Source organism: Micropterus dolomieu, linkage group LG17 (genome assembly GCF_021292245.1).
Source record: "Micropterus dolomieu isolate WLL.071019.BEF.003 ecotype Adirondacks linkage group LG17, ASM2129224v1, whole genome shotgun sequence".
Classification (NCBI taxonomy): domain Eukaryota; kingdom Metazoa; phylum Chordata; class Actinopteri; order Centrarchiformes; family Centrarchidae; genus Micropterus; species Micropterus dolomieu.
This window is the reverse complement of record NC_060166.1, coordinates 31,683,902-31,700,408: the sequence shown is the minus strand read 5'-3', so window position 1 is coordinate 31,700,408 and position 16,507 is coordinate 31,683,902. Positions and strand designations below refer to the sequence as shown.

The following is a 16,507-nucleotide window of genomic DNA, read 5'->3' as shown; positions in this document are numbered from 1 at the left end:
GAGTGATGAAGACAAAGAGAAACAAGGGTCTAGTGGGACTCAACCAATTGGGTACAATGGACCCTTTAACAGAAATCCTAATTACTCCCCCACCCGACCCAAGAAATCTCTGTGATCTCATCTGAAAACATAAATATCAAACCACAGTGCCTATACAGCAGCTGTAGCCTGGTTATTGCTAGAAGAAGTACAAACAGCAATGTTTTCTGTTTCCCTTGGAACTTTTTTACAGAAAGAAAAATGCATAGTTGAAGCAGCAATCCAAAAACACTATGCATCCATCAGGCATAGATTCCAGCACAGAAAAATATCCTATTTAACTTCCAACCAAGTCAACAAAGTAATCCTTCATATCCACAGGAGGTTGCCCAAACTGAGAGACAGACAATAGAACCAAATATAACCAATCCTGCTGTGGTGAGACGCATGCATTGTATTGACATTCTCCAGACAGAATAGGTGTCAGAAAACACGGAAATCAAAGATGACTGTTGACGGATCCATAGTAGAACAAATGAAGTGACAGAGAGGACTATTTCTATTAAAAATCTGCTCCTGCTTCTATTAAACACATGATCTTCAGCAGAAAAATGAAATCATGACAGATTTGAACTAAAAACACCTGAGCCCAATGCCACCATGCACTACGGGATGGTAGAGACCGTAGGCAGGACTGATCTTATTTTGACAGGCTTGTTGGTGCTCTCATAAATATAGTAAACTGCACAAATGGTACTTGGATTATTGGTCCTTTCTCTACAGGTGCCACCCATGTGAAAAATAGCTGAGTGATCCCTTTCAGCTAGTTCTAGCAGAATAATTTAATGTCAGAAAATGTATCAACAACAATGTGGCTAATCTATTAAACCGGTAAATAATTTAACCATTTAGAATTTTACAGCTTTACAAATATGATGCTGTTGTAAGTTGCTGTTCCCAGTTCTGAACTGAATCTTTGTGAATTAAGCATATTTGGGCTTTGACTGTTGGTCAGACAAAACAAGGAATTAGTAACCAGTTTAGCAATGTAGTGGTTAGCGTTAAAAAAGAGTTATCAAGGGAGGGTACAGCACAGTTCTGCCAGACCTGATAAGCATTATGGAGAGACCTGTCAGCAGGGTGTCATTCAAAGTGGATTAAGACAGAATTTCAACTACAACCTTGAGGGCTCTTTTGGGCTTATGGTCAGCATGACTGCGCCTAAGCTAATACTTTTTTTATAATATAACAAAAAAGACCAGTGGGTCTGTGGAATTGTCAACTTCAGTACATAATTTTAAATGACAATTGACCTTCAATGAATCAGTGATGACAGGACACTGCAGCAAACCTCAGGCGCACATGTCACAATCAGCCCACTGACCAAGTTGACTGATATGTTGGTCTACAGTACATTCCAGGTACAAAAGACTGGCTTAGAAAACAACTGCTGTCTTAAGAGTAGGTCAGTAGCAAGCCTCAATAACTGGATTCTACTTTGCATTTTATCTGCCATGTGCAATCAGCTGATACCTTATCAGCTCCCAGTTGCATGTAGAACAGTGTTGGTCCCCCACAGTGTTTGAAACTATGAGGTGTTATTCTCTGACCTTGAGCTTTGGCCATGTACTCATCTATATTCACTGACAACATCTAGTTTGTATAAGATAATTGGATTTTGCTGCATGCTGGCACGGCAATGGAGGAAGCATGGTTGGAGAAGATGGGGACATCTTTAGCAGGGGGTCAATGAACATTGTAGTGAGATCACCCACCTCCAAGTCCTATTGCTAGCTCACACATGAACAGGAGGCAACCACCCATTTTATACAGACACATGCTGTGCTTTCCTGAATAAATATCCTTTTGAATATGCAAATGTGTTTTGGAGTACTGAGACCAAAGGGACAGAGCTTTGACATTTCTTTAGTTTTACTCTAGCAATCATGTGTATGGGATGTATAAGTTAATGTATATACAGTATGCATAATAAAATTTTGCACAAAGACATTTGATATATTAGGACTGAAAAAAAATTCTTATTTAACAGAACTTCTGAGTGATTTTGTTAATGTAGTCATTCGTGAAAACAGTGACTAGCATCACCTTTCATCCTCAGTTTGACTACACGTTCCCCAGCTGAAGTCATGACTGTCTGATAGAAAATCAATCAATACCTCTTTGCCTGAGACATGGTATCTAGGACAGTACACAGGGATATCTGTCACTGCCACCTGCCAAGGAAAATGAGGTCTTTGTCTCTTAAGCCACCGACACAAAATTTTCATTGAGTTGCCGATTTTTAGGCTCAGCTAGCTACATATGAGAAACCCTTAGGAAACCTATAATATTCATATTCTATTGACACTGTCAGAAAGGTGTTGATTTAATACTGTGATCTATTTTGAACTAGTAGTATGCAGTGCAGTTTACCTATATTTTATGGTTGGATTGATGGCTTTTGTGGTTGTGTTGTTGTTGTTGTGTTGGATGATGTAGCAAGGTGTAATAAACTGGCAATGCAATGTATGTTCTAAATCCCATTCTGAAAAGTTAGAATTCTTTGACATACGCCAATTCTACAACCAGCTAGGGCCAAGAAATACATTAAAAAGCATAAAGTGCAGCCTCTACTGAGCCAACAATCTCTTTGTAATCACACATACAGATGCAAACACACTAGTGACCATGGCACTGAATCCAGAGATTTAATAAGCTCAGCCCACTAAATCTGCAGCTTTATGAAGATGAAATTTCCGCAGTCATTCGTATCTTAACATATATCTTGTAGCTGCTTACAAGTACATGTCTGAAATGGGCTCAAAAGGTCTCTTCGACGTCAAGTACAGTATGTGGACTGTTTATAAATTTAAGCAAATACTATATTGCTTACCTATGCCTGAAGTCTTTATTTCTGTCAGTTTGCCAAAAGCAGCAGAAAATAAGATGAAAAGAAAGGAGAGGAAATGTTAGTTGTTAGTGGATATAATTAAAAAGCAGTTGTTAGTGGACAGAATGAAATAAAAGCATCACAAAACATTAGATTTCTTATGTACTCAAACCTGTTTTTGCTGACATTAACAAAGAAATGAATCTTTTCCTAGAACATTTTCTGTTACATCCAGCCTATATCAGGCCCAAACTCCAGCTGATACAGGTGGATGAGAGAGGCAGGACCATCAATCCTGGGTCTTTAGGGCATTTCTGTCTATCTCAATCGACCTCAGTGGTTTATGACCTGTGTGCAAGCCCATCTGAGCTCATGGTCCTGAGTGAACATTAGTGGACTACTCCTCCGTTACCTGAGCTCCAGGACGCTGGTGACATTCCCTGTGGTGAAAATCCTCCGCACATAGTTGAAGTCACCCACATACAGACTTCCATCTGAGCCACAGGCGAGAGCCACAGGGGCCAGCAGCTTGTTTCCATCAGCAAGGCCATTACAGCTAGGGCAGGAGATGCTGCGCCTGCGCCCGTTCCCCATTACACTGCCGATTACAGGAGGCTGCTGGGAGATGAAGACGTTCTCCCCATTGCCCATATGAAGAATACCTGATGAGGACACAGGAAAGAAACAAGTAACACCTGCAACATGTTTACGTTGAGCAGAGTTTGAAGACTGGACTCTTTTTTTCCTGAAATTGGATGAATTCAAAAATGCAGGTGCAGACTAGGGGAGTAAGTAAAAACAGGTCTTGCCAACTGTTTCTGAATAATTTTTGCAATTTTGGTAACAAGAGGTGGGCTTAAACAGTTTGCAGTTAAATTAGCTTCTCAAATCTTCTTTGAAAGCAGCAGAGTGTTTTTTAATAAGCAACGAAATGCATCTAGGCCAGCTTCTCCCAAGAAAAAACTTCTTAGAGAGGCATTATTATACAGCAGCCCAATAATGAACCTACATCATCCAAAATATGTTGCCAATAGCAGATGATGTCTCATTTCAAAATGAATTTACATTTTAGAAAGCACTTAAAATCTTGTCCATGTGTAATGATGTACACAAACCTATTTTACATAATTATATAATTATATTTATAAAATTATATTAATACAGTTAGTATACAACTAATAACTAAAATATGAAATGTGAAAACATTATTAGTAACAGATGACTGTACTTTTTACCACAGTGATTACAATGTTTGCACCCAATTAGTCATATTTAGGTATGTTTACATGTACAGTATATTAATCCCACTTCTGCAAATTGTTCATACAGTTCACATTATTGCATTTGCTAACCACTAATTACTCCTATTCACACAACAGAAATTCTTATATGATTATACAGAGGAATGCTGCCACCTATACTTCCAGTAAGATGTATATAAACTTGGAATCTGTAAAGAATAGCATTCCTGCATAAAAATTTTTAATTCCATGTCAGAAAATCGAATTAATTAAAGAAGATACCAATGCTGCTTGATGTGTGTGTAATATGTTTCGTGCAACAATACGTCTGTGTGTGCACCTCTGCCATTTGAGGCCATGAAAATTGCTCTCTGTGCCCATGTTTGCAATGAGAGTGGTCTTAGCGGATGGAAACACAGGCACAATTTCACGCCAAAATGGGAACCAAAAAGCTGTTGGCACAAGTGGAATTTCTTGGAGCTGGAAAATTACCACACAGGCACAATCACCAAAAAAAAAAGAAGACTTTCCTCGATTAAAAATGGCATTGTCCTCGCGTTTCTACCTACACCGGCTCTACATATGAACAAAAACACAGCCGAATGACTATAGTTTGTATGCAGGCCTTCAGGCATGCACCCACACACACATGCATACTATGTTACCATTAGTGTTGCCAATCCACTTTTTGGTAATTTTTCAAATATGTAAATGTAAAGATGTTCCTGCTGCCCAATCAATGTAATCATATTTGAAATTCAGCATCTGCTTGTCTCCTGTATTTTTTCTGCTTCTGATGGTACTTTGTGACCTGAGTTCTTTGAGCAGCAAAACATTTGGTCTATCAGAAAAGATCAGCCAAGCATCCCCTTCCTGGGACGTGATTTAATCTTAGGGGCTGCTGCTGCTGGGAGTAGCAGACTGACAGCAATTAAATTAGGGATGATTCTAAAAATGCTGGGCATGAACAAGACATGGAGGTGCCAAAAAGGGTGGTGGGGGTCGGGGGATGAAACTGGCAGTGGAGGTGGTGAGGGGGCAAGAAGCAGCTCTCTCCCTCCTCTGACAGCACATTCAGACTCTGCAGGTTTAGTGTGACAGATCAAAGTGCCACCTCCCTGAGCACTTTTCATAGAAGTATGCCTCATCTCCTCTGATGAGCCTTTCCAGACACAAACAGACTGTGAAGCCTAGCTAGTGACAGGTGCTGCACAAAGTTTCTCTCTTCATTCCTACTTGTGCCTTTCAAGAGTAATTTGTTGCCAATAAGAAAATTGACCCCTCTCACCTAAAAATGGACAATGGAAATACAAAAGTCATGTCTATCTGAGGCTGCATGACACTATTGAATTGATAGGTAAGGAAGATAATTCAATGTTTCACTAAAAGCTTCATCTAGGGCACTGGGTAGACATGGAAGTGCTTATATGCACATTTATAATGATATTAAAATGTAAGGAGCGGTAAACTAAAGACTTACTCCACAACTTTTTCCATATTAAATCCTTCTGAGATTTAATTTAATAAAACAAGTAAAAAAATATCTAGTTAAATGAGATGCTTCCATTGATATTTCCAATGTAAATTAAATCAATTAATTGTCTTTACAATCCTGATATTAATGTACTGTAGTGATTTGCATGATGTTGTCTTAATTGCTGGCAATTCTTACAAAACACCTAAAACTAAACAAAAATACAACTGCACTTGCACACAAGTATATTTACTTTACTTACTGTGTAGACTCAACATAAAGAATGTGTTAAAATTAAGATTTCTTGCAGTTTAAAAATATCTTTTGAGTAGGCGTTTTAGTGAATGAGTGGCTGAGAATAGGAATTAAAAAAAGGATTATTTGTTGACTCACCACTCTGGATATTTAAAGCATGGTGTTTGTCTATAGTCCATCCTCCCAGTTTGGAGGCAGTGGTTTCGTAGCCCTGTAGAACAGCAGTCCGTTTCTCCCATAAAATAAGGTCTGGACATGACTCATACTCAAATCCCACAGATACTAGGGAAGGAAGTAAAGAATTAACCACATGTGTTTTGGATACAAAAGCAAAATATGCATTACATGCAACATATACTTAATCACTAACCAAAAGCTTCAGACAAGCCATAGACCTTCTGGCTATAGACATCAGCCTTGTCCCACACAAAGTCATACAAGAGGTTTGGGGCTGCAGGAAACCACTTTCTGAACAGCCTGCCTTCCACTGCCACCATTAGGTGAACCTTCATCAAGTTGAAAGGGATTGTGGAGTGGGTGAGGGACACCCGCAGTATTGACTTGTAACCTGGAGTTCTACTGCTTAAATAGCCAAGGTTCATGTCTGTCCCTGGTATAGGCACTTCCTCCTGTAAAGACTATGGACAAAAACAAAGCTTATCAATGACAGAAAGCAAACAGAAATTCTTAAGGTAGCAATTATTGTAAATATTAAACTGATTAAAAATCTAGTTTCTTCAGTGTATGTTTAAGGTAGGATTAATAACATGCCTCTGTAAATCACGCAGATTATGGATTTGTCATTCCTTTAGTCAATGACCACTAGAACCTTTGTCAGTTATATTTCACAGGCTTGCCTCCAGCCAAATATATGGACCCAGGGGACGATTAGAAACATCGCTTAGAGGACAATTATATTCATGTGTAATAGGGAATCCAATCAAGAATTTCTTTATTATGTACTCCACAGAGTATCTTTCATAATTGATTTAATAATAGCAAGTCCTTCTTCATTAGGACAACAGTCTTCCCTACAATCTATATGACAATGGCATCAAAAGAGTGCCCTTGGGCTCAGAGCTTGCATAGTCTGATAATGACAGTATATAAAGTAATAAAAGTTAGGTTAGTAAGAGACAACATCATGGCCTTAGGAACTTTCCACGGAGGTCAGACCTGTAACCTCTTGATGATAAACAGCATGTCAACATTCAGACACTGAACACTGTCTGTATTGACACCACTAGTTTGGTTGACCACCACCTCCACAGTACAGAACAAACTGTAAAGTAAAGTCAAGTAAAATTGAGAGGACATGTCACTTATTAAGTGCTTCTTTGTTTATTACTTACAAAGTGTAGCTATGCCTGGTTAATTGATCAGAATTCCCTTTTATGGAGGGACAAGTGTAAACTGGATGATGGCCCTATATGGTACTCTACAGCTCAAGGAATAGCAAAGACAAGACTACTATAAATAGACAGGACTGCATACTAAATTCCAATGCCATAAATCTTATGAAGCAAAGTGGGAGACAAAGTAATTACAGAAGGGCACACAAATGTCTGCTAGTCATACATTAGCCACACTTTCACCTGCACACACAGGCCCATGTAAGGATGTGCTCCAACAAGATACATGCACATGTAGAAAGACATCAAAATATATAGATGTCATGAAAGCAAATACTTTCCAGTGTTACCATGCTTAAGTTGGGAGACTACAACTCAGGAGAAATTTAAAATGTCCAGGCTGTTTTCTGTGTGTGAGGTAATCATCACTCTGCAGTGAGACAATGCACACTGTAAATCGCCCAAGTTCTGCAGACCAATTACACTAGAGAGATACAATCACAGCACTGCCATGAGCCAGAGTTACTATTACACTTGTACTTGATGAAAAGTCTTTAGAGTCTCTCCCAGACATGTGGCATGATTCATTTGGAGGAGACACCCATGTAGATCACAACCTGCAGTGCAGTGAAGAGGGTGGGGTGCAGAGTAGTCACCTGGATTTCAGGTACAACGGTTCGCCTTTCAGAGCAAGAGCCAGCGAATGCAGTGAGCGGAGCAGGGGACACCACAGGGCTGGGCCTGGTGAAGCTGCTGAGGTCACAGCTAGGGATGTCATTTTCCTCATGCCGCATGACGATGGTATCCATGACGAAGAAGCGTCCCCATGGCAACCAGAGAGTGTGCTCCTGGGTGATGAATGGCGCACGCTCAAAGTGCAGGGCTACAGCTACGCCTCCATTGGTCACCAAGTCAAAACTGCAACACAGACGTTCACAACGAGAGGATGAATGTTGAATCACATATAGATTCCAATAAAGTGTTGGTATAACAGATCAAACAATAATAAATTCATGTTTTAATAAATGAAGACTGTTAATAAAGGATAGTGTTTACTATTCTTCAGGCCCACATAGGCTGAAAAAACAATAGGGTGATTAATTGTACTATTAGAAGCTCTTGCTCTTAATTAATACCATAATCTGTAGTTGTCATTTGAAGAATGGAAAATAGTAGATGCATGCTTTAAAGTGCAGGCATGTTTCATCCCCATGCATGTATAACGCACTGTTCCTGTGCTCACATTTATATGGGTGAGAGGGAGGGAGGGGGGGGGGGGGAGAGAGAGAGAGAGAGAGATTTGTGCTGCAGGATGGAGGCAGCCACCACTTGTCTATCGACCCCTTAGATGAAGGCTGTCTACTCCAACATCAGTCTAAAAGCCATGCAATGCAATCCCATCTTCTGCTGCATTTACGGGCCTCTGCCTCTGGTCTGGCCTGAGTGGGTCTCAGTAGACAGGCTGCACACTGGCGATTTCATCATCTCTAACTGCTGCATGGTGACAACAGCATGCCTGCACCTGCGCTGGACTTCTGCAGCTCTTGTCACTTCTCTTTAAGAGCCAATTAGCACATGGTCACCCACAGGCCCTTGGGACAGAGCCTCATCCTCATACGGGAAGCATCTTTTCCAAATTACAGGTAGGGAAGCAGGTCCAAATAGTAGCCTCCAAACCAGGTAACCTCCCTCTTGGTTTCAGCTACTATATAAAGAATCTGCTCAGTCTAACCTCCCTTGAGAGTATATATCTGATTAGCTGTAGCGATAAAGGTTTGTTCTGCCCTTGGTGTTTTGCCCTTGGCTGGGTGTGAGGAGTAAGTTTGTCCAGCAGTATGGTGGCTGCAGAGGTGATGGAGCTGTGATAGTGGTATCCGTGTGCTGCCGTGATGCATCAGTAGCCATACAGCTGCAGCCGGCCAGTCTGCATGACACCTGGCAGGCACAGGATATGCATGCTCAAAACACTTCTGGACAGGTACCCATGGGCAGTGTGGCCAATCAATGAAGAGATTCACTGTCTGTTATCAATCATGACAATAGCCTTAAGCCGTGTGACAAAACTTATTAAGCTACCTACAACAGCCTTGCTTGCTTGATCCCTTAGGGAATGCATCAGGCTTAAAGTGTTAACCCTGCCAATGATCTTGGCATGCCTAGTACAAATTATACGCAATCATTTCTCAGCCAATTTATACTTGTAGTGAACTGGACAGCATCTACTTGATGTTAAAGTGCCAAGGACATGGCAAAAAGTTTGAATGAATGAAAAAGTTAAGAATGAATAACAACTGGGTGCTTAAGTAGTAGGTGTGCCACTAGGTGCCGTGTGTATACAGGAAAAATAATAGGAATTTTAACACTGGATTTCCCACATATTTCATGGTTCCTATAGAGATCATCGCAAGCACTTAATAATGTAGTATGCTGGAATCCACATCAGCATTTTACTCATTTTTAAAAAGCATAAAAGCGAACAAGCATGTCTCAATACTCAGAAAATGGCTACACAGCTGTAACCTCTTTTGTTTAGGCCAGAAAACTTTTCAAGATAATGGAAAAGGTAATTTGAAAAACTACGCCCTTGGACAATAAAGAACACATCATAAAAATAAGTTGAGACAGCTTTCCCATTTCTAAGTGGCTGAACAGGTGCATTTCTGATTTCACGCTGCACTGAGCCAGTTTACAGTGATTGCAGAGGAGTTGCAGGAGACTAGGCATGTTTACAGGGGAACCTGGGAGATGGAGCAGTGTTTACACATATGCTGGAAGGTAGAAAAGAGTATAGAGCTTTGCGAAGGAAAAATGGAGTGATGCATGAGAGAAATGGGACACACATTAATGGGAAAAGGATAGAGATGAGGGAAGCCAGTGCAGTGGAAAGGACATGAGACCTGGGCTCAAGGAAAGTACATGAAATAAGTGAAAGCATAGTACCTAGAAAGGAAAGGCTTTAGGGCAGTGGGAGATTGGAGTAGGAAGAGCGTGAAGGGATGAAGAGCAGATGAAATAAGTGAGGAAGGTGAAGATGAGAGATTTTTGTAAAACTAGGAAAAAGAGCAGACTGAGAAGAAGATGGAAGCAAGAATGATCAAGATCAATCCGTTGGCAAAGATGTGGGCCTTTGGAGTGTCAGTTGATAAAAGTGTAGGGAGGAAGTGGGGCTTGGAGAGCAAATGCCAATTCATGCTGTGCTGTGATAGAGGGGCTTGGTTTGTCACAAGGCTTTACTAACACTGACTACTATGACAGATATAGAGGGATTGGAAGTTGTGAGTGTGTACTGGATGTGTGAGCAATCTGATCCAAAGACCATATTCAGAAAAGAACCGAAGTTACAGAGACAATATTACCCAACGTTTTTCTCTCAAGTCCTTCTCTTTCAATAACAAGAAACGCAGTGAAACCAGCCTGAGGTTTTTGTCTGAATTTCTCTGAGAAACTTTGCGGGTGCCAAAGCAGCTGGCATAGAGTCACTCAAAGAAAGACAAACAGAGAATTTTTATTTTATTCAAACTCTTCAACACAGAACAATTTATCTTTCTCCAAACGGGTTCTAGTGGCACTGTAATGAAACAAGAAGAAGCCAGAGAAGGAAACCTTGTCCATAAATGCAGAAGATATGTGGAATTGTAACAAAAAAAGTATTATTAGGCTACAATAATACTTATGGGGAGGTGATGGTGCAGTGGATAAGACGCATGGCTTTGGTATGAGAGACCCAGGTTCAACTCCCACTGTGACACATCCACCAATGTGTGGCTAAGCAAGACACATAACCACTAGTTGCTCCAGAGGCGTGCAACCTCTGACATATATGGCAATTGTAAGTCGCTTTGGATCAAAAGCGTCGGCTAAATGAATTAATGTAATGTAATTTACAACAAGAGAGGAGACAAAAATTTGCAAAGCAAATTAATTGCAGGTCTGTGGCCTAAACTTGTCTCACTTCTTAATGTCTCACTTAATTCTCTAAATCTTCCATTGTCAAATAAATAATGTCCATCTGCACAATGTTTCATAGCCCCAGTGAGCTGCTTTGAATTGGCATATTTTATTCTTTCCCCTCCCCGCTGCTACTGAAGCATAACTTATGAGTGTACCAGAAGGGCTTTGTTTGATTTCTCTGGGAATTGAGCCGAGAACTCCAAAATTGGACCAAATGAAAGCATGAAGCAGATCAATGGCAGCACAGTTTGCAGTGGCAACTGTGTTTTTTTCATCCATCATTAGAATTCAGCCCAGCTAAACAACACTATTTGACAGTAATATAAATCTCATTGTCACATCTCTGTACAGCATATTTAGGTAGGGGTTAGTGACATTTGTATTGCATCCCTTGTTTTAATGTGTCTGTGTGTGACAATATAAAGAAGAGGGCTCTTACCTTCCATCCTGCCTAGTGATTGTGTAACCATAGGACGGGTTGTTGATGAAACTGATGTTGACTCCAACAAGCGGTGTTCCATCCGAGGTCACTACTTGTCCGCGAATGACACAAGCATGGCTGCAAGGGAGTGAGAAAGACCAACACAGTTACAATGACAGAATACGTTTTGACCAAACCTTTAGGTACAGGTACATACAGGAACACCAGTACAAATACAAAAACAATACTCCAGCAGTAAATCTGTAAATTAGTGGTGGAATTGGACTGCATTACATTGTTGTGTTTCTAATGTAGTGTGTGCACTTCATGTCTGCAAATGGGGATTGATAGACACACATTTCAAATTTTGCTAAAATTCTGTATAATATACAATCCCCAGAAAGTCACAAATTACTATAGAGATGAATCAACTGCTCTCTGACTTTTGTGTCAACAAAACTGTGTCAAAGCAGGATATTGGATAACACTGGATTGTACAGGTGTAGCTACAGGTAACCCAATGTACACAATAACATCGCATTTTTCACTTCAAGCAACAGATATTTACCAAGAACAATAACGTGGAAAATATATACAGTGTATCGGAGTTATGAAAGGAAATACTGTACACAATAAAAGCAAATAGCCAGATACTGAACACCCTAACACCTCCTAGGACGTCTCTAAGGGTTTTTCTATCCAGAATGGAAGGATAATGAGATAAGGAAGCTTTACTTTGTTTTTGCTCTAATTAAAAAGAAGGATTTATCTTTTCCATTACAGAATACAAGAGAGAGAAATAATAGGACTGCAGATTGCACGACTTGCTTGGCTGGTTATCAAGACCTCGACAGATTTTCAGACTGACATCAGGTCTCCAGAAGCTGCATAAATTAGATCTGATCATCAGTCCCCACCAATCAATAGTGGGAAGTCATCCAAATTCACCCCCTAATCTTACTGAACTGATGAGTTGAGACCTTGCTGTATCACGTCTCCCTCGTCGAGTTCTGCCCTCGTCATTAGCAAGCCCAACTCATGGTCAGCCATTGTTTCTGTAGTCGTTTGCAAAAAAAATCCCCTAACAAATGCCTTAGTGCCAATTTTTCATTAGACCATGGCTATTTTGAATACATTTGGGTCTTAAACACTGCCACGTACTGGAAACAATTAACACAAGTGTGTTAGTAGCTGCCCTCAACATGTCCTTACCAGAGGCAAGATCATTCACCCCACACTATCCTGGTCCCCAGGAACCTAGTTCTATGTTAATTAGGCCGGGTCCCCTTCAGAAGACCTTGGTTGTCCACCACTGCACTGTAAACAAGCAAGGAGATACTGTTCTGAATCCTTAGGCTCATTCCCAAAGATCTATCTGGATGCATTTACATAGAATTACTACTCAAGTTAACCCACCACTGGCCTGGCTGTCTACGATTGATCATTCATGCTGACAGTTTATTTTAGAGTCTTGTTTGAAGAAGCAATCATCCACATTTCCTTCAGATGGAGCTGTTAAAGTGTAACTATCTCCTTCCTGCTTCTGTGAACCACATGCAGAGATGATTCCTCGCTGTCAAGACAAATGATTTAAATATTGACATCAAATACAACAGAAAGAAAGAGCAGCAAAGGAAGCGTGAAGCACTCGCTGCAGAAACCTCCCCTCCGTATGAGATTTTACTAGTCCAAGAGGATTCACAAAGTCAAAAGGGACTTCACAATATCTCCAACCTCAAGTTTATCATACATCATCCACAGAGGACAAAGCGAGGACATGTTGTGAAAAATAAACAGTTGAATCCCCTGGACTCAGCAAGAAATCATCTCTGGTTTATGTTCTTAATGCTCTTTAAAGATGGAGTATGACAGATAACAAGACTTAGTCTGGTTGAGTCTTTGGGTCGATTTTGCCATTGATGTCATGTAAACTATGTTAATGCATAAAGCACTGCGACTCATTTTGCTGTTAGATATGTTTTTGGGAAATGTGGAGGCCCAGTAATACTTACAGATAATTGCAGCAGTGTTTCATGAGCAATTCTACTGTTATATCAATTTACCATCAACTGCCAGTTTCAGCTGAGGTGAGTGAGTAAATTTGGAAAACAAATGACTACTAATGAGAATGAAACACCTTTGGTAAAAAAAATAAAAATAAAAAATAACCATCAAAGACATACTGCTATCACACAGTGATAGTTTTGCTATAAAATACCCCCCCTCCCCCCCACCCCCCCCATACCAGTGTAATTGTGAGGAAACTCAATTGCTCAGACAAAACAAAAAACAGCATGGCAGACTTAAGTATAGTGAACTTTCAGTGAGCGAGGATAATAAATGGTACCATCACCACAGAAGCAACAAAAACATCATTACCCACGCAAATTACTTGATTACAGGGTAAACCTGCTGTAAGCATGTCACTGCAGCCCTCTCTTTGCCTGCCTGTATGTTACCAAGCACAGTGAAGAGTGCAAAATGATGAGACATTGATGAAAATCTTTAGCTCTCCAAATATATAATGCTGCTAAAAGGGATATAGCACACTGACAACAAAACAAACAAGAGGTTTTTTCTGACACTAATGGCCTAATGCTAATAAAAGAGTTATGAATAAAGTAATAAAAGCGCAAGCCTGTAAATGAAGCGAATGGCTTCTCCCTTGCTATTATAAGCCAGCTATCAATCTTTGCCCAAATTGTTCCATGGACAAAGTCCCTGTTTACTATTCTAGTCAGCATCCACTGCTGGGCTTTGGCAGTCTCTGGTATTCTATGTCATGGTGGAGAGTCGAGACATTTTATGCAGTGGCAGATGCTTTATTCAGTGGCACCTTTGCAGCTTTTTGTGTTGGGAAACATCAGAAATAACAGTCCAACATGTCTACTAGCATGAGGAAGTGGTTAATGGATCAATAAAGAGAAGATCAGGTGACCAGGGAAGGCATATCAGGAAGATACCGAGACCGTGCCTGTAAGGCTCATCTGAAGCCTAGAGCCCCCTGTCATAGCCACTCATATCTGTCAGTGGGTGGGGAATGAATACCAAGCATGAATAATAGATTATCACTGATATTTTTAGGTGAGCCGAGGTCTCCAATCTTGCAGCTCATCTCTGAATTCTTGATTTTACTTATTTATGGCTGCATCTTCTTGTGAGAGAGACAAGAGTGTTACTCAACCCTCTTCGCCTCTTCCTCTGTCCAGTGAAGAACTGTAAAATGTTGAGTGGTTCTTGAAAGCCAGAAAAATGAGGGAAAATGTCACAAAGTGTATTACAAGTGCTTTTCTCAAGTATCAGCTGACACTACCACATAAAGTTCAAGAGTTTGATGACATTTTTTTGTTTTTTTCTAACTGCAAACTGAGTGACTACCGATGTTTGATCATATGCAGATGCACGAAAAGTGTAGAGAAAAAAACATGTTTTACTGCAAACAATAAGGTACGATGGACAAACTGCACATTATTCGCACATCTCAAAAAGCACCCAATACTAAGATGTGTTGTGTTGCAAATTATACTAAAGGAAATGAGCAGGGACACTTTTGAAATCGATTTTCCCGTCAAGAACAAAGCAACAGCTCTGCTGGACTAAAAATAGGGATGTCTGAAAGCACAACCTTCTGCCATCATTTTGAAAAAAAGAAGTAGAAAAGCCTCAAATAACAACTCCATGCTGTGAAGTTTGTTTGATTTGTCTATTGTTTTTGACACCATTTTATACAATTTTATCACCAGAGACAAATTTTTTTAATATTCTCAACTTATTTTATTCTCAATTTATTTTGTTTTAACTCTTGTCTGTTTGTTTCACAGGAGTATAATAACCCAAGATGAGAGCGATCCACAAGCAAGTAGGATGCAAATAAGTTGACACAGCCTCACAAGTGATTAAAGATGAAAAGAGAAGGAGACAAAGGAAAAGAGAGGCAGGGGAATCATATAGGACTTAAACAGCCATCCTGCCTGATATGAAAGCATCTCAGATTCCATGACTGGGGTGTCGTGAGCTCTGCTTCTGGGAGTGGGCCTCAGATGGATTACAGTAAAAGTAATCACAATACATGAATATGAGATGCCTTTCATGCCAGGGAATGCGCCGTGCTTTTTGCCACATGCTATGTTTGCCCATCATCATCTGTCCATCATCCTTTTAGCTATGCACACCACAAGTCCCTGCACATTTCTACCTCCATTGCCTATAGCTACCTCCCATTTCTCAACATTTTGGTCTGGGTTAAAAAAAGGCAAACATTCACAAGGATCTATCAGTGCAAAAACAATAGCACTGTAATTGCACTGGCCTACATTAATGATATTAAAAAAAGAAAAGCTCAATTTGTGCTTGCACCTTAAACATCATAACTTTAAAAAAAAGTGATGTTAGCTATAATGCAAATTCAGACTAGAGCTCTGTGTATACCATCAAAGTCAAGCATCCTGAGTAGCTGAATTAAAATGTAAAACATATTAAATTCAGCTACTAAACTAACTGAACTGACTCAACAGAATGAGTATGATCTCACAAGAAATTACTCATAAAAACAAATGATGATGCAGAAAAAAAGAAATAAAATTTAATATTGATGTCAGAAAAATAAAAGCTTTCATCTTGTTACAGAATGTTGCACTAGGTGGTGTCTGGTGGTAGTAATGCACAAGTCACTCACTTTCCATCAAAGGGGTTAGCTCCAGGTATAATGTGGGTGCTGTCCCTGCCCACCAGGAAATGCACCCGGTCATAGAAAGTCTGCAGGTTGCTCTGTGCAGAGGACATCTGTGTCTCCTGGATGATGTCCAGGGGGTCCGGCGAGCCCACACACAGAGAGGTGGTGTGACAGGTTGCCTGCAGACAGCAGTCTGGATCCATGCAGTCGACCAGGCCATCTGACAAGGTCAAAGTCACACACACTCTTTCATTAAACAACAGCCTGGACAC

General features: G+C 40.2%; 1 protein-coding gene across 1 annotated transcript in view; it reads right to left on the bottom strand.

The window, feature by feature from the left end:
- The window catches only part of tenm4 (teneurin transmembrane protein 4), a 217,006-nt gene that overhangs the window by 33,026 nt on the left and 167,473 nt on the right, over positions 1-16,507 (bottom strand). Inside the window, exons 18-24 of the mRNA XM_046074291.1 lie at positions 16,239-16,455; positions 11,582-11,701; positions 7,848-8,109; positions 6,210-6,477; positions 5,978-6,121; positions 3,282-3,531; positions 2,873-2,893 (exon numbers count right to left, since the gene is read on the bottom strand). Coding sequence (XP_045930247.1) covers positions 2,873-2,893; positions 3,282-3,531; positions 5,978-6,121; positions 6,210-6,477; positions 7,848-8,109; positions 11,582-11,701; positions 16,239-16,455 — 1,282 coding nt within the window. The remainder of the gene's footprint in view (positions 1-2,872; positions 2,894-3,281; positions 3,532-5,977; positions 6,122-6,209; positions 6,478-7,847; positions 8,110-11,581; positions 11,702-16,238; positions 16,456-16,507) is intronic.